This window comes from Orycteropus afer, unplaced genomic scaffold, assembly GCF_000298275.1.
Source record: "Orycteropus afer afer isolate SDZICR_OR568_19922 unplaced genomic scaffold, OryAfe1.0 scaffold00354, whole genome shotgun sequence".
Taxonomy (NCBI): domain Eukaryota; kingdom Metazoa; phylum Chordata; class Mammalia; order Tubulidentata; family Orycteropodidae; genus Orycteropus; species Orycteropus afer.
Genome location: NW_006921941.1, coordinates 2884564 through 2900885, shown reverse-complemented (window position 1 = coordinate 2900885; position 16322 = coordinate 2884564). Strand labels below are relative to the sequence as shown.

Genomic DNA, 16322 nt, shown 5'->3' with positions numbered 1-16322 from the left:
GTATTTCTAATTCCAACTTATGAAGGAATCGCCATACTGCTTTCCACGATGGTTGTACCATTTTACAGTCCCACCAGCAGTGTATGAGAGTCCCAATCTCTCCACAACCTCGCCAGCATTTGTTATTTTCTTCAATTCACTTCTGTGGCCTCCAGCCAAACAATAGATAGGCATATGGGGTGAACATTTACATCAGGTAGATATGCTCCTTGGAGCCATCAATCATAGGAGAACAGAAGGGCAGTGTTTCACAAGGAGACAGGTCAGGGAGTGGGAGTGCATGGGAGGGAAGGACACAGGGAAGAGGTAACCATAAGGAGTAAGTGGGACGAGAGCTATTACATTGTGGGGAATTGCATTTAATGTCATGAGACAAAATATGTATGAACTGCTGTGTGGAAAATGAATTTGCTCTGTAAACTTTCACTCAAATCACAGTAAAAATTTTAAAGAAAAAAAAAATCATTTCCACCCTTAAGTTGCTGTGAGGATTACATATGAGAATGAGTACAAAATTCCCAGCATAGTGTCTGGTACCAGGCACCAAATCAAAAAACCAAACCCACTGCCATTAAGTATGCTCAGACTCATAGTGGCCGTATAGGACAGAGTGCAACTGCTCTATAGGGTTTCCAAGGCTGTAAATCTCTACCAGAGCAGACTGCCTCATCTTTCTCCCACCAGGCAAGTGGTGGGTTGGAACCACCGACCTTTTGGTTAGCAGCTGAATAACCACAGCACAACCAGACCTCCTGGTACAAGGTGACCAAAAAAGGTAAACTCACTGCCATCGAGTTGGATCCGACTCATAGTGAGCCCTCCTTGGGTTTCTGAGGTGGTATCACTACAGAAGTAGAGTACCCAATCTTCCTTCCAAGGAGTGGCTGGTGGGTTCAAACCGCCAACCTCCTGGTTAACAGTCAAATGCCTTAGGCACTACAATACTGGAGCTCCCAGTACAAGATGAGTGCCCCATAAATAGTGCTATGAACATGTGAAATAGCAAGCAGGAGGCAGACCTTTGTGCTGCTAGGTGGAACACCAGCAATCTCAGCAACCTAGACCCAGACATCAGCAGTGCCTTTAGAGGGTGCATGCTTTGTTTCCCTCAATATTGACTATTAGCTCCTTCACTGGGCAGCTAAGACAGGGTTATCACTCCTAGCTTCTGCAGAATAAGAAGGCTCTCTTCATTCCCAGTGGGAGTGGAAGGAATGCCAAAGGATTAGCTTGCCAAACACACAGGAGGGATCTTCTGGGCACTTCCAAACTTACTGGGGAGAATTTGAGAGCCAGTAGCTCATACCAGCAGGTGTCTGGAGCCAGAGAAATACTAAACTTTAATTCTCAGAGAGCCCAGGTTAGAATAGCTATGGTGAATTACTCCATATTGTTTTGGAAAATCTGACTTAAAATTAACTTAGTAAAAGGAAACATGTATTGGCTATGGAACTGAAAAGCCCAGAGGCCAGGCTTTAGATGTGGCTTGACCAGGCATTAAATACTGTCACATGATCTGGTCTCTTTCCATCACTTGGCTCTACTTTCCTCTATGTTGGCTTCCCTCTCTACAGTGTAACAAGATTGCTGCCAAAAATTCTGAATCTGCGTCTTTTTCTTTTTTTAAAATTTTTATTGTGATTTGGGTGAAAGTTTAGAGAAAATTTATTTTCCATACAGTAGTTTATAGGAGCTCTGGTAGCATAGTGCCTAAGGCACTTGACTGCTAACCAGAAGGCTGATGGTTCAAACCCACCAGCCACTCCTTGGAAGGAAGGTTGGGCATTCCTACTTCCGTAGTGATACTGCCTGAAACCCAAGGAGGGGTCGCTATGAGTCGGGGCTGACTCGATGGCAAATAACAACAACAGTAGTTTATACACATTTTGTTTCATGACATTGACTGCAATTCCCCACAACATAACAGCACTCTTCCCACTTCCTCCCTTTAGCTATCTCTTCCCTGTGTCCTTCTTTCCTAAGCATTCCTGCCCCCTGAGCTATCTCCCTGTACAAATACTGCCCTTCTGAGTCTACATCTTTTCAGGTTTAAATTCAGCAGAGAACAAATCATCTGTTTCTTGAGGCTCCTACATGTCTGGGATTCACTCTGGACCAATTGGGATCATTCACCCATCCCAAACCAATCACTGTAGCCAGAGAGGTGGAATTAGAATAATTGGCCAGGCCTGAACCTCTGTGGCTAAAGGGAGTTCTGTGTTATCAGTCAGCCCTGTCTGAGTGATTAGCCCACTTCTGGAGTCCAATTAGAACCCAGAGAGCTGAGAACCCTGGTGCACAGTGGTTAAGCCCTCAGCTGCTAACTGATTTGATTTGAACCCACCAGCCACTCCATGAGAGAAAGATGTAGTAGTCTGCTTCTGTAAAAAGCACAGTCTTGGAAACCCTAAGGGGCAATTCTACCCTGTCTGATGCACTGATCCCCCTCCAAGTGGTTGACAGTGATAGCCGGGCACCATCTACTTCTTCTGGTCTCATGGTCATATAGGCTGAGGATCACATGGTCTACCAGTCCCCTGGACTAATTGTTTTCACGTGTCTTTGGTTTTCTTCTTCTTTGCTCGGGACAAGAAGAGACCCATCAGGGCATCTAGATGACCGGTTGCAAGCTTTTAAGATCCCAGTTGAAAGATGGGGATAATTATTGTATCCCCATTGAACAGATAAGAAAACCAAAACTCAAATAGCTGAGTTCCGCAGCGTCCAAGACTGTGTGCTTAAACACTGTCTGATGAATTTGAACCAGGGATGGGTGGATAGACTTGGCAGGGAGCCAAGGAAGGAAGAGCAAAGGAGGGACATTTGGGGTTATAGGAAAGTTGAAAAGGAGGCCCAGTAGTGCAATGGTTAAACTTACCTAGCTGCTCTGCAGGAGTGATCTGCTCCCATAAAGATTGTTGTTGTTGTTGTTACTTGCCCGTGGTGGAGTCGACCAGGACTCATAGCGACCCCTCCTTGGGTTTCCGAGGCAGTATCACTACGGAAGTAGATTGCCCAACTTTCCTTCCGAGGAGTGGCTGGTGGGAAACCGTCAGCCTTCTGGTTAGCAGTCAACTGCCTTAAAGATTATAGCCTGGGAAAGCCTATGGGACAGCTCTCGTGGTGTAGTGCCTAAGGCATTTGACTGCTAACCAGAAAGCTGGCAGCTCAAGCTCACCAGCCACTCCTCGGAAGGAAGACTGGGCAATCTACTTCCGGGGAGATACCGCCTCAGAAAACCAAGGAGAGGTCGCTATCGGTTGGGACAACTGGATGGCAGTGAGTTTGGTTTGGAAGAGTCAGAATCTACCCGAAGGCACACAAGAAGAAAGTTGAAATGGTTCCTTGGAGAGGTTGAAAAGACTGCTTGACGGTGAGAGTGGGCGCAGTCCCAGAACCCAACAAGAGCTGGGGTGTGCCACGCTGCGGCTCAAGTGGTCACGAGGTTGTCCGAGCCCAAGGACCTTGGGCCCGCGAGGTGGGGGTAGCTGATGGGGCGGGGCCTCTCTGGGCCCGCCCATGCCCAGGTGAGGCGCCCAGGGGCCGGGTGGAAAGAGCTGCTGCGTCCCTGCATGGGTCGCGAAGTGTGGTGTCCCTGGCTGTTAGGGTAACTAGCTGTCGGGTCAGGCCCGATCGGTACTCCGGGCCTTGCCGGGCCGGGCTTTTGCGGGGGTAGAGGAGGAGGGTGCCTCGCCCTGCCCTGCCCTGCCCAGGTGTCGTCTCAGAGGGCGGGGTTTGGGAAACGCGCAGCGGGAGATACTCGCGGGACTAGGAGCGGGCGTCGAGGGACTGAAACAGGCGAGACCAGGCAGAGCCGGGCGGCGCGGGAAGCGCACAGGGCGGGCAAAGGCGCGGAGCCGCCAGCATGTTCACCCGAAACCACCGGAGCCGAGTCACAGTGGCCCGGGGCTCCGCCCTGGAGATGGAGTTCAAACGCGGCCGCTTCCGACTCAGCCTTTTCAGCGACACGCCGGAGGTGAGAGACCCGCGTCCTAGACCTCCCCTTCCCGGGCTCCCGCACCCCTGGCCGCCTTGCCCCCACACGCACGCACGCACGCGGAGGGGCGGAGACGCAGCGGTCTGGACACAAACAGTGCAGGAGTTGTTGATTTCACAAGGCGCAGATCTCTGCACATTAATCAGACCTGTACCTCACCAGACTCCGGGGCAGGGGTGGGATTATTAGGCTCTGCCTGGAAAAAGGGTTGGTCTCGATTCGAGGGACCTCAGGCTCGATTTCCAAAATATGCCTGGATCCCTGCCCTCCGCAGCAATCCCAGGGCCAAAGGAGGTGGCAAGGTAGGCGGGCCCCAAGAGCTCGGACTCTTGGCCTGCCTTGGGCTCCCTCTCCTTCCCCGGACACCGGCCCAATCCTGCAAACCTGTCTCAACTTCTAGGTCAGGTCTCTGCTCCCTTGGGTGAAGCTCTTCGCTCTGCTAGGGAAGTGGGGAATTTCCATCCCCAAACTTTCCACTTCTTTCCCTGGGTCCCAGGAGGAGTCCAGCCTCTAGTTTGAGAGCTTCCACCCGGCCCCACGGGTCTACACGTTGTCTCGTACTGAGCCCTACCTGTAACTCTCCAAAGTGTCTCGGGAAGGGCTTGAAGTTATGGGACTGAGCAAGGACTGCGAGGGCGATTAGCCCCCTGTAGGACCTCCTTCAAGGTCAGCCTCACACCTGCCCAAGGAGAGTCCAATTCCAAGCTCTTTTCTCTCCAAGGCCTGGAAAGGGTTAAGTGAGGAGGGCCTTCCTCTCCTTCTCCGCCGAGATTCCAGGCGTAGCTTTTGCCCAATTCCTCCCGCCTGCCCTGAACAAAGGCCCTTTCACACTCGTGCCCCCGTGTCCCGAGCCTTCTCTGGTTCAGATGGTAGAAGGGGGAGGGGACTTTTGTTGGTCTGCTTCTAGCAACTCTCCCCGAGGGACCCGCGCGTGAGGGGGTGGGGGGCGAGGCCTGGGGACCAGGAGGAGGGGTCTATGGGGGAGCCGCCCCCAGGATGAGCCTGGCCTTAGGGAGCCGCGTGGAGGAGCTTGGGGCGGAGCTGCAGGGCCCGGCCAGCCGCCTAGGGGAGTGCGACTCCTGGGCCTGGGGTGGAGGGGGGAGCTGGTTGGGAATCGGTGCTGGTTTCCTGTCTGGAAGGGAAGGGGCCCGCAGAGGGAGCGGGGGCAGCAGCAGACAGGCACACCCCTGACTTTCTCCCTCCCTCTCTTTTCTGCTGGAAAATCGAGGTAATTGTGAGTCCAGGGTGGGGCGGGCTGGATGGGGGCCCTGAGTTGGAAGCGGTGGTTTAGGGAGCAGGGCCGTAATACCTACGCTTTGTCCCACTCTGGGCTTCTTCTCCGTTCAAGTCCTCACCTCTGTCCCTATTCCTCCTAACTCTCAAACTATGCCAGAACCCCTCTCCGGAAAGCTCCAACCTCCTGGCAAACCCCATGAATCTGCAGGACCTGCATGAGATGTCCTCTCCCTGCCCCCGTCCGGCTGTGCCTGCCCCTCACGCCCTCTTTGCACACAGATTCTCTGTCCACCAGGCCAGGGATGTGGGCGGGGGCTGGGGAGAGACCAGAACCGAAATGAAAGGGCCTTTTTCTTCCACAGCTGGGAGAACATTTGCCACCAAAGCAAGACTGGACACTCTGTGCCCAGAGTCCCCTCTGCAGCTGGCCACTCCTTCTGGGACCCCGCTCATCCTCACCTCGCTTTCCTTTCCTCCCTGCCTGGCTCCTACCAGGGTCCGGAACAGCAAACAGTAGGCAAGAAGTTTGTCACAGAAGCCAGAGGGGTCTAACCGGAGCGCATAGGAACAGGGACAGCTTTTGCCTACTGTCCAAGAGCTGCCTGCCTCTGTCAAGACTGAGGGAGCAGTGGGAGGAGGAATTGTGGGGCAACGTGGTGTCTGCCCCACCCCTCTGGAGGGGCTGCAAGGGAAGGGGTACTGGGGGGCACAGAGATGCAGGACAGATTGCACATCCTGGAGGACCTGAATATGCTCTACATTCGGCAGATGGCACTCAGCCTGGAGGTAATGCCCCCACCCCTGGAGAATATACACATATCCTCTGGTTGCTTGCATCCCAGTCCCCATCTCTGCCCTGCCTTTCCCTGCTGGGGCTGAGGGGGAGGGTAGGGCCTGCTCAAAGCAGGAAGAGATGCAGGTGGTTCTTGGGTACTAAGAGGACCCAGGCTCAGTTCCACTGATCAGAGCATTATGATGGCAACAGGGTCTTTGCACTTATTTCTGGAAGCTCTGTGGATGGGTGTGCATGTGTGTTCTGGAGATGAAAGATCATTTTAGGTATGAGAGGAAGAAAGGAGTTCACTGTGAAAGAGATTTGCAGCCACGATGTAGGCTTATTAGAGAAGGGGAAATGAGCTGTGGATCAGGAGTAAGGTATCTACTAACCCTGGAGATAGCAGGAGTTATTTATGTATTCATTTATTCTTTAAACCACACTTATGGAACACTTACTATGTGCATAGCTCTGTTCTAGACCCTTGGAATACCTCAGTGAACAAGATAGGAATGGCCCATTCTAGTGGAGAAGAGACAGTAGACATGCAAACACATGAAAAAATGATCTCACATGGTAAAATTATGATGACAACGGGGATGTAGTCAAAATCAGGTGGGGAGGGCAGCATTAGATGTGGAGGTCAGGGAAGGCCTCTGTGAGGAGATGAAAATGTGAAGATTGGAGGGAGGGCTTTCTAGACAGGAGAGGAGGTATACCAAGGGCAAAGATAAGGATGAGGCTGATATGTTTGTGGGAAAGCCAGTGTGGCTGGGACATAGTTGGGGTTGAGATGGTGGATAGGAGTCAGATCATAAAGGACCTTGAAGGCTATGATAGGACACTTGGATTTCACTCTAAATGTGATGTTAGACCATGCAAGGGCTTTAAGCAAAGGAATGACTGATTAGTGTTTTTAAACAATGGCTGCAGTGGAGAATAAACTGGAAGATTGTGTGTGGAGGAATTGGCAAGCAGGGTAACAGAAGACCAGGTAGGAGATTATTACAGTAACCAAAAAAAAACAAATCTGTTGCCATTGAGTTGATTTTGACTTATAGTGACCCTTTTTAGGACAGAGTAGGAGCTCTGGTGGCATAGTGCCTAAGGCACTTGACTGCTAACCAGAAAGTTGGCAGTTCAAACCCATCAGCCACTCCTTGAAAGGAAGATTGGGCGATCTGCTTTTATAGCGATACTGCCTCAGAAACCCGAGAGGGGTCGCTACGAGAAAGAGATGATGGCACATAACAACAACAACAGAACTGCCCCATAGAGTTTCCAAGGCTGTAAATCTTTACAGAAGTAGACTGCCTTATCTTTTTCCCATGGAGTGGCTGGTGGGTTTGAACTACCCACCTTTTGGCTAGCAGTTGAATGCTTTAACCTCTACACTATCAGAGCTCATTACAGTCACAGGTGCGAAACTGGTGGTGTGGATTATAGTGCCCAAGGAGACTGGGAGAAGTGGGTGGATTTCAGATGATGAGGGTAGATCTCAACAGGCCTTTTGATGGCTTGGATGTGAAGGATGAGGCAAAGAGAGGACTCCAGGATGATTCCCTGTTGTTTGGCTTGAGCACCTGGGTAATGTGATCATTTTCTGAGATGGGGAAGATGGAGGGAAGTTGTGGCAGTGACTGCCTGGGTTAGGCAGGGGGTTGCTGCTGAGGGAAGTCAGAGGTGGAACTGCAGAGTGTCTAGATCAGGAATGGCAAATTTATTGCATATGTGCTGCTTTCTTGACTTGCCACTCACTCTCCCTAAACCATAGTACACATTGTTAGTCATAGCACTCTTTACTAATGAGCCCAGACATGGCTTCCGAATCTTTCTCAGCACAATCTTGGCATAAATTATGCAGGTTTTGACCTTCACAAGTGAGCTAGGCAGAAGCAGGAGCCCTGTTCTGGTTTGGGCTGCATTGTTGTTGTTATTTGCCATCGAGTCGGCCCTGACTCATAGTGACCCCTCCTTGGGTTTCCAAGGCAGTATCACTACGGAAGTAGGAATGCCCAACCTTCCTTCCGAGGAGTGGCTGGTGGGTTTGAACCGCCAGCCTTCTGGTTAGCAGTCAAGTGCCTTAGGCACTATGCTACCAGAGCTCCTAGGGGGCATTAGGAGGGGCCATCTTCGGCTAATTTGTTTGCCTGGAGGGGTCACCTTTTCTAATTTGCAGGAAAATGCCCAGTGAACCTGTTGGGGCTCTGATTGTCCTGTGTTGGCACATGAGATAAATCTATTAGCCATCCCTTGTCATCTATCCAATATAGTACACAACAGTTATATGTGAAGGGTCCTTGGGGGGTGAAAATGGTTAAGTGTTCAACTACTATCCAAAAAGTTGTCAGTTCAAACCTACCAGAAGCACCTCAGCAGAAAGGCCTGGTGATCTGTGTCCAAGAAGTCACAGCCTTGAAGACCCTATGGAGTGCAGTTCTAGTCTGTACACATGGGTCACCATGAGTTGGAATCAACTCTACAACAATGGGTTTTTTAGTTATATGTGGCTACTTAATTCGTAATTAAAATAATATAAAACATTTAGTTTCTCATTTACTGTAGCCATATTTCAAGAGCTTATGTGCCTGATAGCTCCTAGACATTTACATCATCGCAGAAGGTTTTATTGGACAGAACTGGTCTAGATATTTAAATGTTTAAAATCTGCATCCCTTTTGCTCTCACTAATGAAATTTTTCTCCATGGGAGTCCTGCCCAGAGTCTGGGGCAGAGGAGGAATTTAGTTTTCACTTTGGCCACCAAGCTCAGCAGGTTATCAAAAGAAGACTCTTTGATGTTTCAGGGATTGGCAAGAGAGGTAACAGAGAAGAGTAAATTTAAAAAGACTTTCTGGAGGAGGCAATCTTAAACTGCAAGTAAAGGGGAGGTGGGAGTGGGACAAAGGTTTTTAATTATGTGCTGGGCCCAGGTAGAGGTTAACAACAACAACAAACCTACTGCCATTGAGTCAATTTTGACTCATTGTGACCCTGTTGGGTTTAAATCAAAAAAAAGCAAACTCATTACCATCGAGTTGATCCCAACACATAGTGACCCCTCCTTGGGTTTCCCAGGTGGTATCTTTACAAAAGTAGATTGCCCAATCTTCCTTCTAAAGAGTGGCTGGTGGGTTTGAACTGCCAGCTTTCTGGTTAGCAGTCAAATGCCTTAGGCACTATACCTCCAGAGCTCCCATTGGGTTTACAAGGTTGTAAATCTCTACAGAAGCAGATTGCCTCATCTTCCTTCTGCAGAGCATCTGGTGGGTTTAGAACTACCCATTATGCCACCAGAGCTCCTTTGGTAGGGGTTCAGCTTTCCCATTTAATCCTCAAACAGGTTTTTTTAAAAAATTGTGATTTGGGTGAAAGTTTACAGAACAAATTCACTTTCCATATAGCAGCTCACATACACTTTGTCTCATGACATCGACTGCAATTTACCACAATGCAACAGCTCCCCTCCTACTTCCTCCCTATAGTTACCTCTTCCCTCTGTCCACCCTCCATGCATTCTTACCCTCTGAGCTGTCTCCCTGTGCATACACAAGCCCTTCTATTCTCCCATGATTGTTCTCTCCAAGGAGTGTATCTACCTAATGTAAATGTTCAGCTCATATGCCTGTCTTTTGTTTGACCGGAAGCCACAGGAGTGGGTTCAGTTCCAGACCTGAAGGGCAACTATGGGCCATAGTCTCAGTGGTTCCATCAGGCTGTATCAGACCAGCAAACCTGGTCTCCCCCCTTTTTTTTCCCAAATGATTTTGAGTATTGTTCCACATTGTTCTCCCTCTCTATCCAGTATCTCCTACATAGATCCCCCTCTGAGTGGTTGACAGTGGTAGCCAGGCACCATCTAGTTCTTCTGGTCTCATAGTCGTATAGGCTGAGGATCGCATAGTGTACCGGTCGCAAGAACTAATTGTTTCCATGAATCTTTGGTTTTCTTCATTCTTCTTTGCTTTGGATGAGGAGAGACCCATCGTTGCATCTAGATGGCTGCTTGCAAGCTTTTAAGATCCCAGTCGCTACTCGCCAAAGTAGGACGTGGAACAATGTTTTTGTGTAATATGTTATGCCAATTGAGCTTAATATACCCTGTGACTATGGTCCTGAGCCCACAGGTCCAACTACTCCCTCCCTCTGGGTAGCTGGCTGTGGCCAAGAAGTGACTATAACCTTGTCCCTTTCAAACGGTTTTGAATGAGGTAGAACCATCTCCAGTTTACAAATTAAGCCTTCAAAGGTTAAATTTTCACAGCTAATGAAGTACCTAAACTAGGATTTGAACTGATTACCCACAAAAAGCTCTGGTGGGATTATGAAGGGAAGAGAAGGTGGTGAGAAACAGAAGGAAGTCAGGGACAGAAGAGAGTGGGAGGGGTGGGAAGGGATATCCACTAGGCCAAACATATCCTGGGGCTTCTGCCCATGACTCATTCTCCTTCAGTCCCTTGGGCCCTAACCCAGGTCTGACTGACACTAAACTCCAGGCTTTCCCAGGAGACTCTGGGGAAAATGCTGTTTGCTTGGAGAGAGGGATGTGTGGTTGGGGAGAGGACCACATGTAGCTCTCTTTGTGGTGGGGTGATAGGGGAGAAAGCACAGGGATCCAGAACCTGCCCAGACCGTTGAGAGTTGAGATTTCTAGGGCCCTCTTGGCTGTGGGCCCTGACAGAATGGATTTGGGGTTGGAAGGCAGGAAGGAGTTGTATGGGTCCCCAGCCCTGCTGTGCTCAGTTTTCCATGATTTTTACATTATCACCCCCAGCCCGACTCTAGAGCAAGTGGTCATCTTTGAGGACAACCGCAAAGGGCCAGAAGCCTCCTCTGACTCCCGCCCCCGGCCTCCCTCCCCAGGCTCAAGTGCGGTGCAGAGGACCGGAGCCCTTTGCCAGGCAACGTGGGCGCTCCTGGAGGGTCCTGCCCTATGGCCGAGCAGCCGGGAGCCGGGACCCTAATCTGCCAAGCACCCAAAGTGCTGCACGCCCCACAGCGCCCCTGGGCCACTCTCGCGGCACTTGGGAGCTGATGTCACTGGCTCCTGGAGCACCGCGGGTGGGGGTGGAGGCGGCTGCGTTGGCGGCGCCCCTCAGTTCCCCAGTGGCAGCCCTTGGGTCCCTCAGACTCTGCACCCCTCCTCTGCCAGCGCTGCACGAGCAATGGACGCAGCTGAGGAAGCATCCGTGAATGCTGGGGCCAGGGCAACGAAGCTAGTCTGGAGAGAGCTGAGGATGCCACTGCCTCTTCCCTCCACCTGCTCCTACCCGTTTGGGATGCTAGTGCCAGGAGCTAGGTGCAGAAGGAGTTGGGGGTTGGCAAGTACTGAAACTTAACCCAAGTGGGACCATGGTGCAGACAGACATAACTGGCTGCTGGAGGGACCCTGTAGACTGGGATAGCTGTGTAGTCTGGGAGGGCATCGTGGTGGAGGGAGTGTTGGGACCAGGTTGGCCTATTTGGGAAGGACAGGAAGGGAAACAGGTGGATCGTGCTAGAATGTGATCTGGCAAAGTGGCCCAGGAAATGGGTAATGAAGGAAGAATCTACAGGGAGTCTGGACAAGGCTTTTGAAAGGGAATTTGGGGTGTTCAGGTGTTGGAGACTTAAAAAGTGGAGCCCCCTGGAACAGAAGTAAGGGAGTGGGGTATGGAGGAGAGCTGGTGTGAGGGAGAAGATAGGTTTTGGGTGGTCAGATTTACTCACTTCCTCCAGCTGGTTAGTAGCTCAGTCTGCCTTGCCTCACCTCCAAAACTATCTGCACATTGTGATCTGGGTTAGTCTTCCACCTTCTGTCTGGAGCCTTCCCTGATCACCTTACTCAGAAGCAAGCAGAGTTTGTTTCCTGTGAGAGTGTTTATGCCATGACATGGCACTTGTGAAGCAGCCATTAATGGCTGCATCTCTCACCTCCCAGCTGGGTTTTAAATGTAGATCCTCAGACAGCATAGGGATGCTCTAGTGTTCCTTGGGTGAATAGTATTGTTCCAAAATGGCATCACTAAAATAAGCATCCTACCATTCATGTATACTACACGATGGGTGTTGTGCTATGTGTTTTTTTTTTTTTTTTTAATTGTGATTTGGGTGAAAGTTTACAGAGCAAATTCATTTTCCATACAGCAGTTCACACACACATTGTCTCATGACATCGACTACAATTTATTCCAATGCAACAGCTCCCCTCCCACTAACTCCCAATAGCTACCTCCTCTCTGTGTCCATCCCTCCATGCACTCCTGCCCCCTGAACTGTCTCCTTGTGCATAAATGGCCCTTTTTTCTCCCATGGTTGTTCTCTCCAAAGAATGAATCTACCTCAGGTAAATGTTCAACTCATATGCCTGTCTTTTGTTTGGCTGGAAGCCACAGGTGTGGGTTCAATTCCAGACCTGAAGGGCAGCTAGGGACCAGTCTCAGTGGTTCTACCAGGCTCTTCCAGCAAACTTGGTCGCCTTTTTCTTTTCCCAAATGATTTTGTGTTTTGTTCCACATTGTTCTCCCTCTCTATCCAGTATCTCCTACATAGATCCCCCTCCGAGAGGTTGATAGTGGTAGGCAGGCACCATCTAGTTCTTCTGGTCTCATAGTCGTATAGGCTGAGGATCGCATGGTGTACTAGTCGCAAGGACTAATTGTTTCCATGAATCTTTGGTTTTCTTCATTCTTCTTTGCTTTGGATGAGGAGAGACCCATCGTTGCATCTAGATGGCTGCTTGCAAGCTTTTAAGATCCCATTTGCTACTCGCCAAAAGTAGGATGTGGAACAATGTTTTGTGTAGTATGTTATGCCAATTGAGCTTGATGTCCCCTGTGACTATGGTCCTGAGCCCACAGGTTCAGCTACTCGCTTCTTCTGGGTTATGCTATGTGTTTTATGTCCCTATTTCAGTGAAGCCTCACAACGATCCTAGGATGTAGGGACTAGTTCCATTTTACAGATGGGGAAACCATTGCTTAGGGAGGTTGAATAAATTGCTCAGTGCTTTTTAAATAAGTTTCTTTTCAGCTTCTCACATCAGTAGCAGGGCTATGACTCTCACCCAGGTTTGTCTTGTATTAAACCAGTGCTCTTAGCCTCTGTTCCATGACTGGATCTCTAGGGTTTCTTTCTGAGCAAATGTTCCTGAGAATCCTGGTGCTTCTCCAAATGTCTCCCCTCTGGTTCATATGACAGCCTGCCCAGCCCCTCATACTTGGAACACCCACCTTACTTGCCTTTCCATCTCCATTCTCTGCCTCTGTCCTCACCTCCCAAGCTCAGAGGGCCAGAAGGTGTGAATCTCCTAATTTGGGAGGTATGTGGGGCTTTGTGTAGTGCCTAAGGCATTTGACTGTTAACCAGAAGGCTGGTGGTTCAAACCACCAGCCACTCCTCGGAAAGAAGATTGGGCAATCAATCTACTGCCGTAGAGTTACCGCCTCGGAAACCCAAGGAGGGGTCACTCTGAGTTGGAATCGACCCAAAGGCAGTGAGTTTGGTTTTTGGATGGGGCTCTGTGCAGCATGGGTGAACTCCGTAAGTGGTGTGTTCCTTCTCTATCATTGTCTTGCCAACAAGATTATCCTCCTGATTACTTGAGTCTTTGAGGCAACCCAGGATGACCTTTACTATCTGTGTCCATTCCTTTCAGCTCATGGTTCTCAGACCTGGAATCACATAGGAAATTTTCCAAAAATGCACATGCCTCACTCCTAGAAATTCCTGTTCTGAAAATCTGACCTGGTAAATTTAACTCAGAAGATTTTAATTTTTAAAAAGGTTTATTTTTTTTCCTAACTTTTTCATGATCAATTTATATTTGTTAGATTTGGGTGATATAAGGGTTTTCAGTAACAGAATGCATGCTGAATCAATGAGTCATACATAGTAAAACTTTGTTAGGTAAGATGGATTTTGATACATATTATGGGGGACACATATGTCCCACTGGTCTCCGGAAGTAGGATGGGTGGGATGAGTCATGAGAAAAATTGTTTATTCTAAGCAAATTTATTTTATTGTTTGGAAACATGGAACAACACATAAAGGTACCTTGCAATGGCTGCACATAATTATTTGAGTCTTCTGATGGTATAGTGGTTAAGACATTTGACTGCTAAACAGAAAGCTGGTGACTCAAATCCATCAGCCACTCCTCAGAAGGAAGATTGGGCAATCTACTTCTGTAGAGATACCACCTGGGAAACCCAAGGAGGGGTTGCTATGAGTCGAAATACACTCGATGGCAGTGAGATTTTGTTTTCAGTGCTGCATTCCCTGCATCACATTCTAGATCTCTTGACAGGTAAATGCTCTCCAATCTATTAGAGCTGTTGGCACCCTGCTTACTAGTGGCTTGTTCTTCACAAGAAAGGAAGATCTTCCTATTCTTTTGAACTCTAGGTCCACAGTAGGCTGCCTAATGAGAACAAGCCTGAAGGGTGAAGGAAGCTAGTCACATCTGCTCCGACCCCCTCCCACCCCCAGTTGTTACAGGATGCTGTGAAAAAAAAATTAGCACAGTGTACTTGGGAAAACCCCAGGGAGGGGGGGGGGAGTTTGAGTATAGATATGCTATTGAGCCTGAAAATAATTTACTTGAAAATTCTATCACTACCAAAACCACAACTTCCAAATAACACAAAGTGAACCAAACACATACTTACAAACTTACTTCGCTGTACAAAAGGCAAAAAAGTTTTATACATTCACAACTTTGGGATGTATACCCTCATTCAGTACCCTCTGAATACCATGATTTAATTCCACTGAACCTTCCAGTTTTAAACAATCAGTTAGACGTATCCCTGCCAGATACCAGCATGTACTGTAACTGGAAGACTAACATCCCAAGAAGGAGCTCTGGTAGTATAGTGCCTAAGGCACTTGACTGCTAACCAGAAGGCTGCGGTTCAAACCCACCAACCACTCCTCAGAAGGAAGGTTGGGCAATCTACTTCCGTAGTTGTTCTGGTTACCTAGTGCCACTCTAGGAGCTCTGGTAGCATAGTGCCTGAGGCACTTAACTGCTAACCAGAAGGCTGGAGGTTCAAACCCACCAGCCACTCCTCGGAAGGAAGGTTGGGCAATCTACTTCCGTAGTGATACTGCCTCGGAAACCCAAGGAGGGGTCGCTATGAGTCGGGTCCGACTGGAAGGCACATAACAACAACAACAACAACAGTGCCACTCTGACAAGAAATAATATCATAAATGGGATGGCTTAAACAAACAGTTTATTCTTACAATTTGGAAGCTTTAAGTCCAAGTTCAAAGTGCCAAGTTCTAGGGGCTGGATGAAAGGCCCTCAGCCTTGGGCTTTAGCTCTGCTTCCAGCTCCCGGTCCACTGAACCTAGAGGCTTTTCTTCACTCAGACAGCTGTTGGCTACTGGGGCTGCCAAGCCCAAGATTGACAAGTAACAAGGCACAGTCCTGATATTACCAAATCACACAGCAGGCCATTAATTCAAGTCCATTGTAAGTCCCAAGATCGGCAGAGCACGGCAGGGTGCTAAACGATGACACGGCTACATGCAGGGTTCAAGGTGCCATAAGTTAGAGACCATGCCCAAGGCTTCTCCTTATATACAGGAAGCAGACCACATCCCAAAGGCAGCTACTCAGCTGCTTGTGGTAGATCCCACCATAGAGTTGATTGCCGGTCTCATCATGGGGAATAACTACCACCAGCCGCCCAGCCACTCAACCAGGCCCAGCCAAGCTGACACATAAACTTAACCACCACGGTAGTGATAACACCTCGGAAACCCAAGGAGGGGTTGCTATGAGTTTAGTCCAACTTGACAGCACATAACAACAACAACAACGTCCCAAGATACAAGAGAGGCAAAAAATATAAGTGTACCATACATGTCCCACCAGTCATGAAAAGTTACAGTATCCAATAATACAGTGATAAAAGGAGCCCTAAGTGGCACAGTGGTTAAATGTTTGACTGCTAACCAAAAAGTCAGCTGTTCAAACCCACCAGCCCTCCATGGGAGAAAGTTGTGGCAATCTACTCCTATAAAGACTGGAGCCTTGGAACTACCCTATGGGGTAGTTCTGCTCTGTCCTGTGGGGTCTCTATGAGTCAGAGTTGACTCTATGGCAGCAGGTTTGATAGATAGATAGATAAAAAGAGTCAATCCCAGGGTAGTGCAAACATTTAAGTGCTTGGCTGCTAACTGAGTGGTTGGTGGTTTGAGTCCACCAAAAGGCATATAAAAAAAAAAAAATCTGGTGATCTGCTTTCAAAAATTCAGCCATTGAAAATCCTTTGAAACACAATTCTACTCTGACACAAATGGAATTGCCATGAGTCAATTG

General features: G+C 48.9%; 1 protein-coding gene across 1 annotated transcript in view; it reads left to right on the top strand.

Moving 5' to 3' along the window:
• Positions 1 to 3865: 3865 nt before the first annotated feature.
• Positions 3866 to 16322, top strand: part of RTKN (rhotekin) — a 22041-nt gene continuing 9584 nt past the window's right edge. The window contains exon 1 of the mRNA XM_007952640.2: positions 3866 to 3976. Coding sequence (XP_007950831.1) covers positions 3866 to 3976 — 111 coding nt within the window. The remainder of the gene's footprint in view (positions 3977 to 16322) is intronic.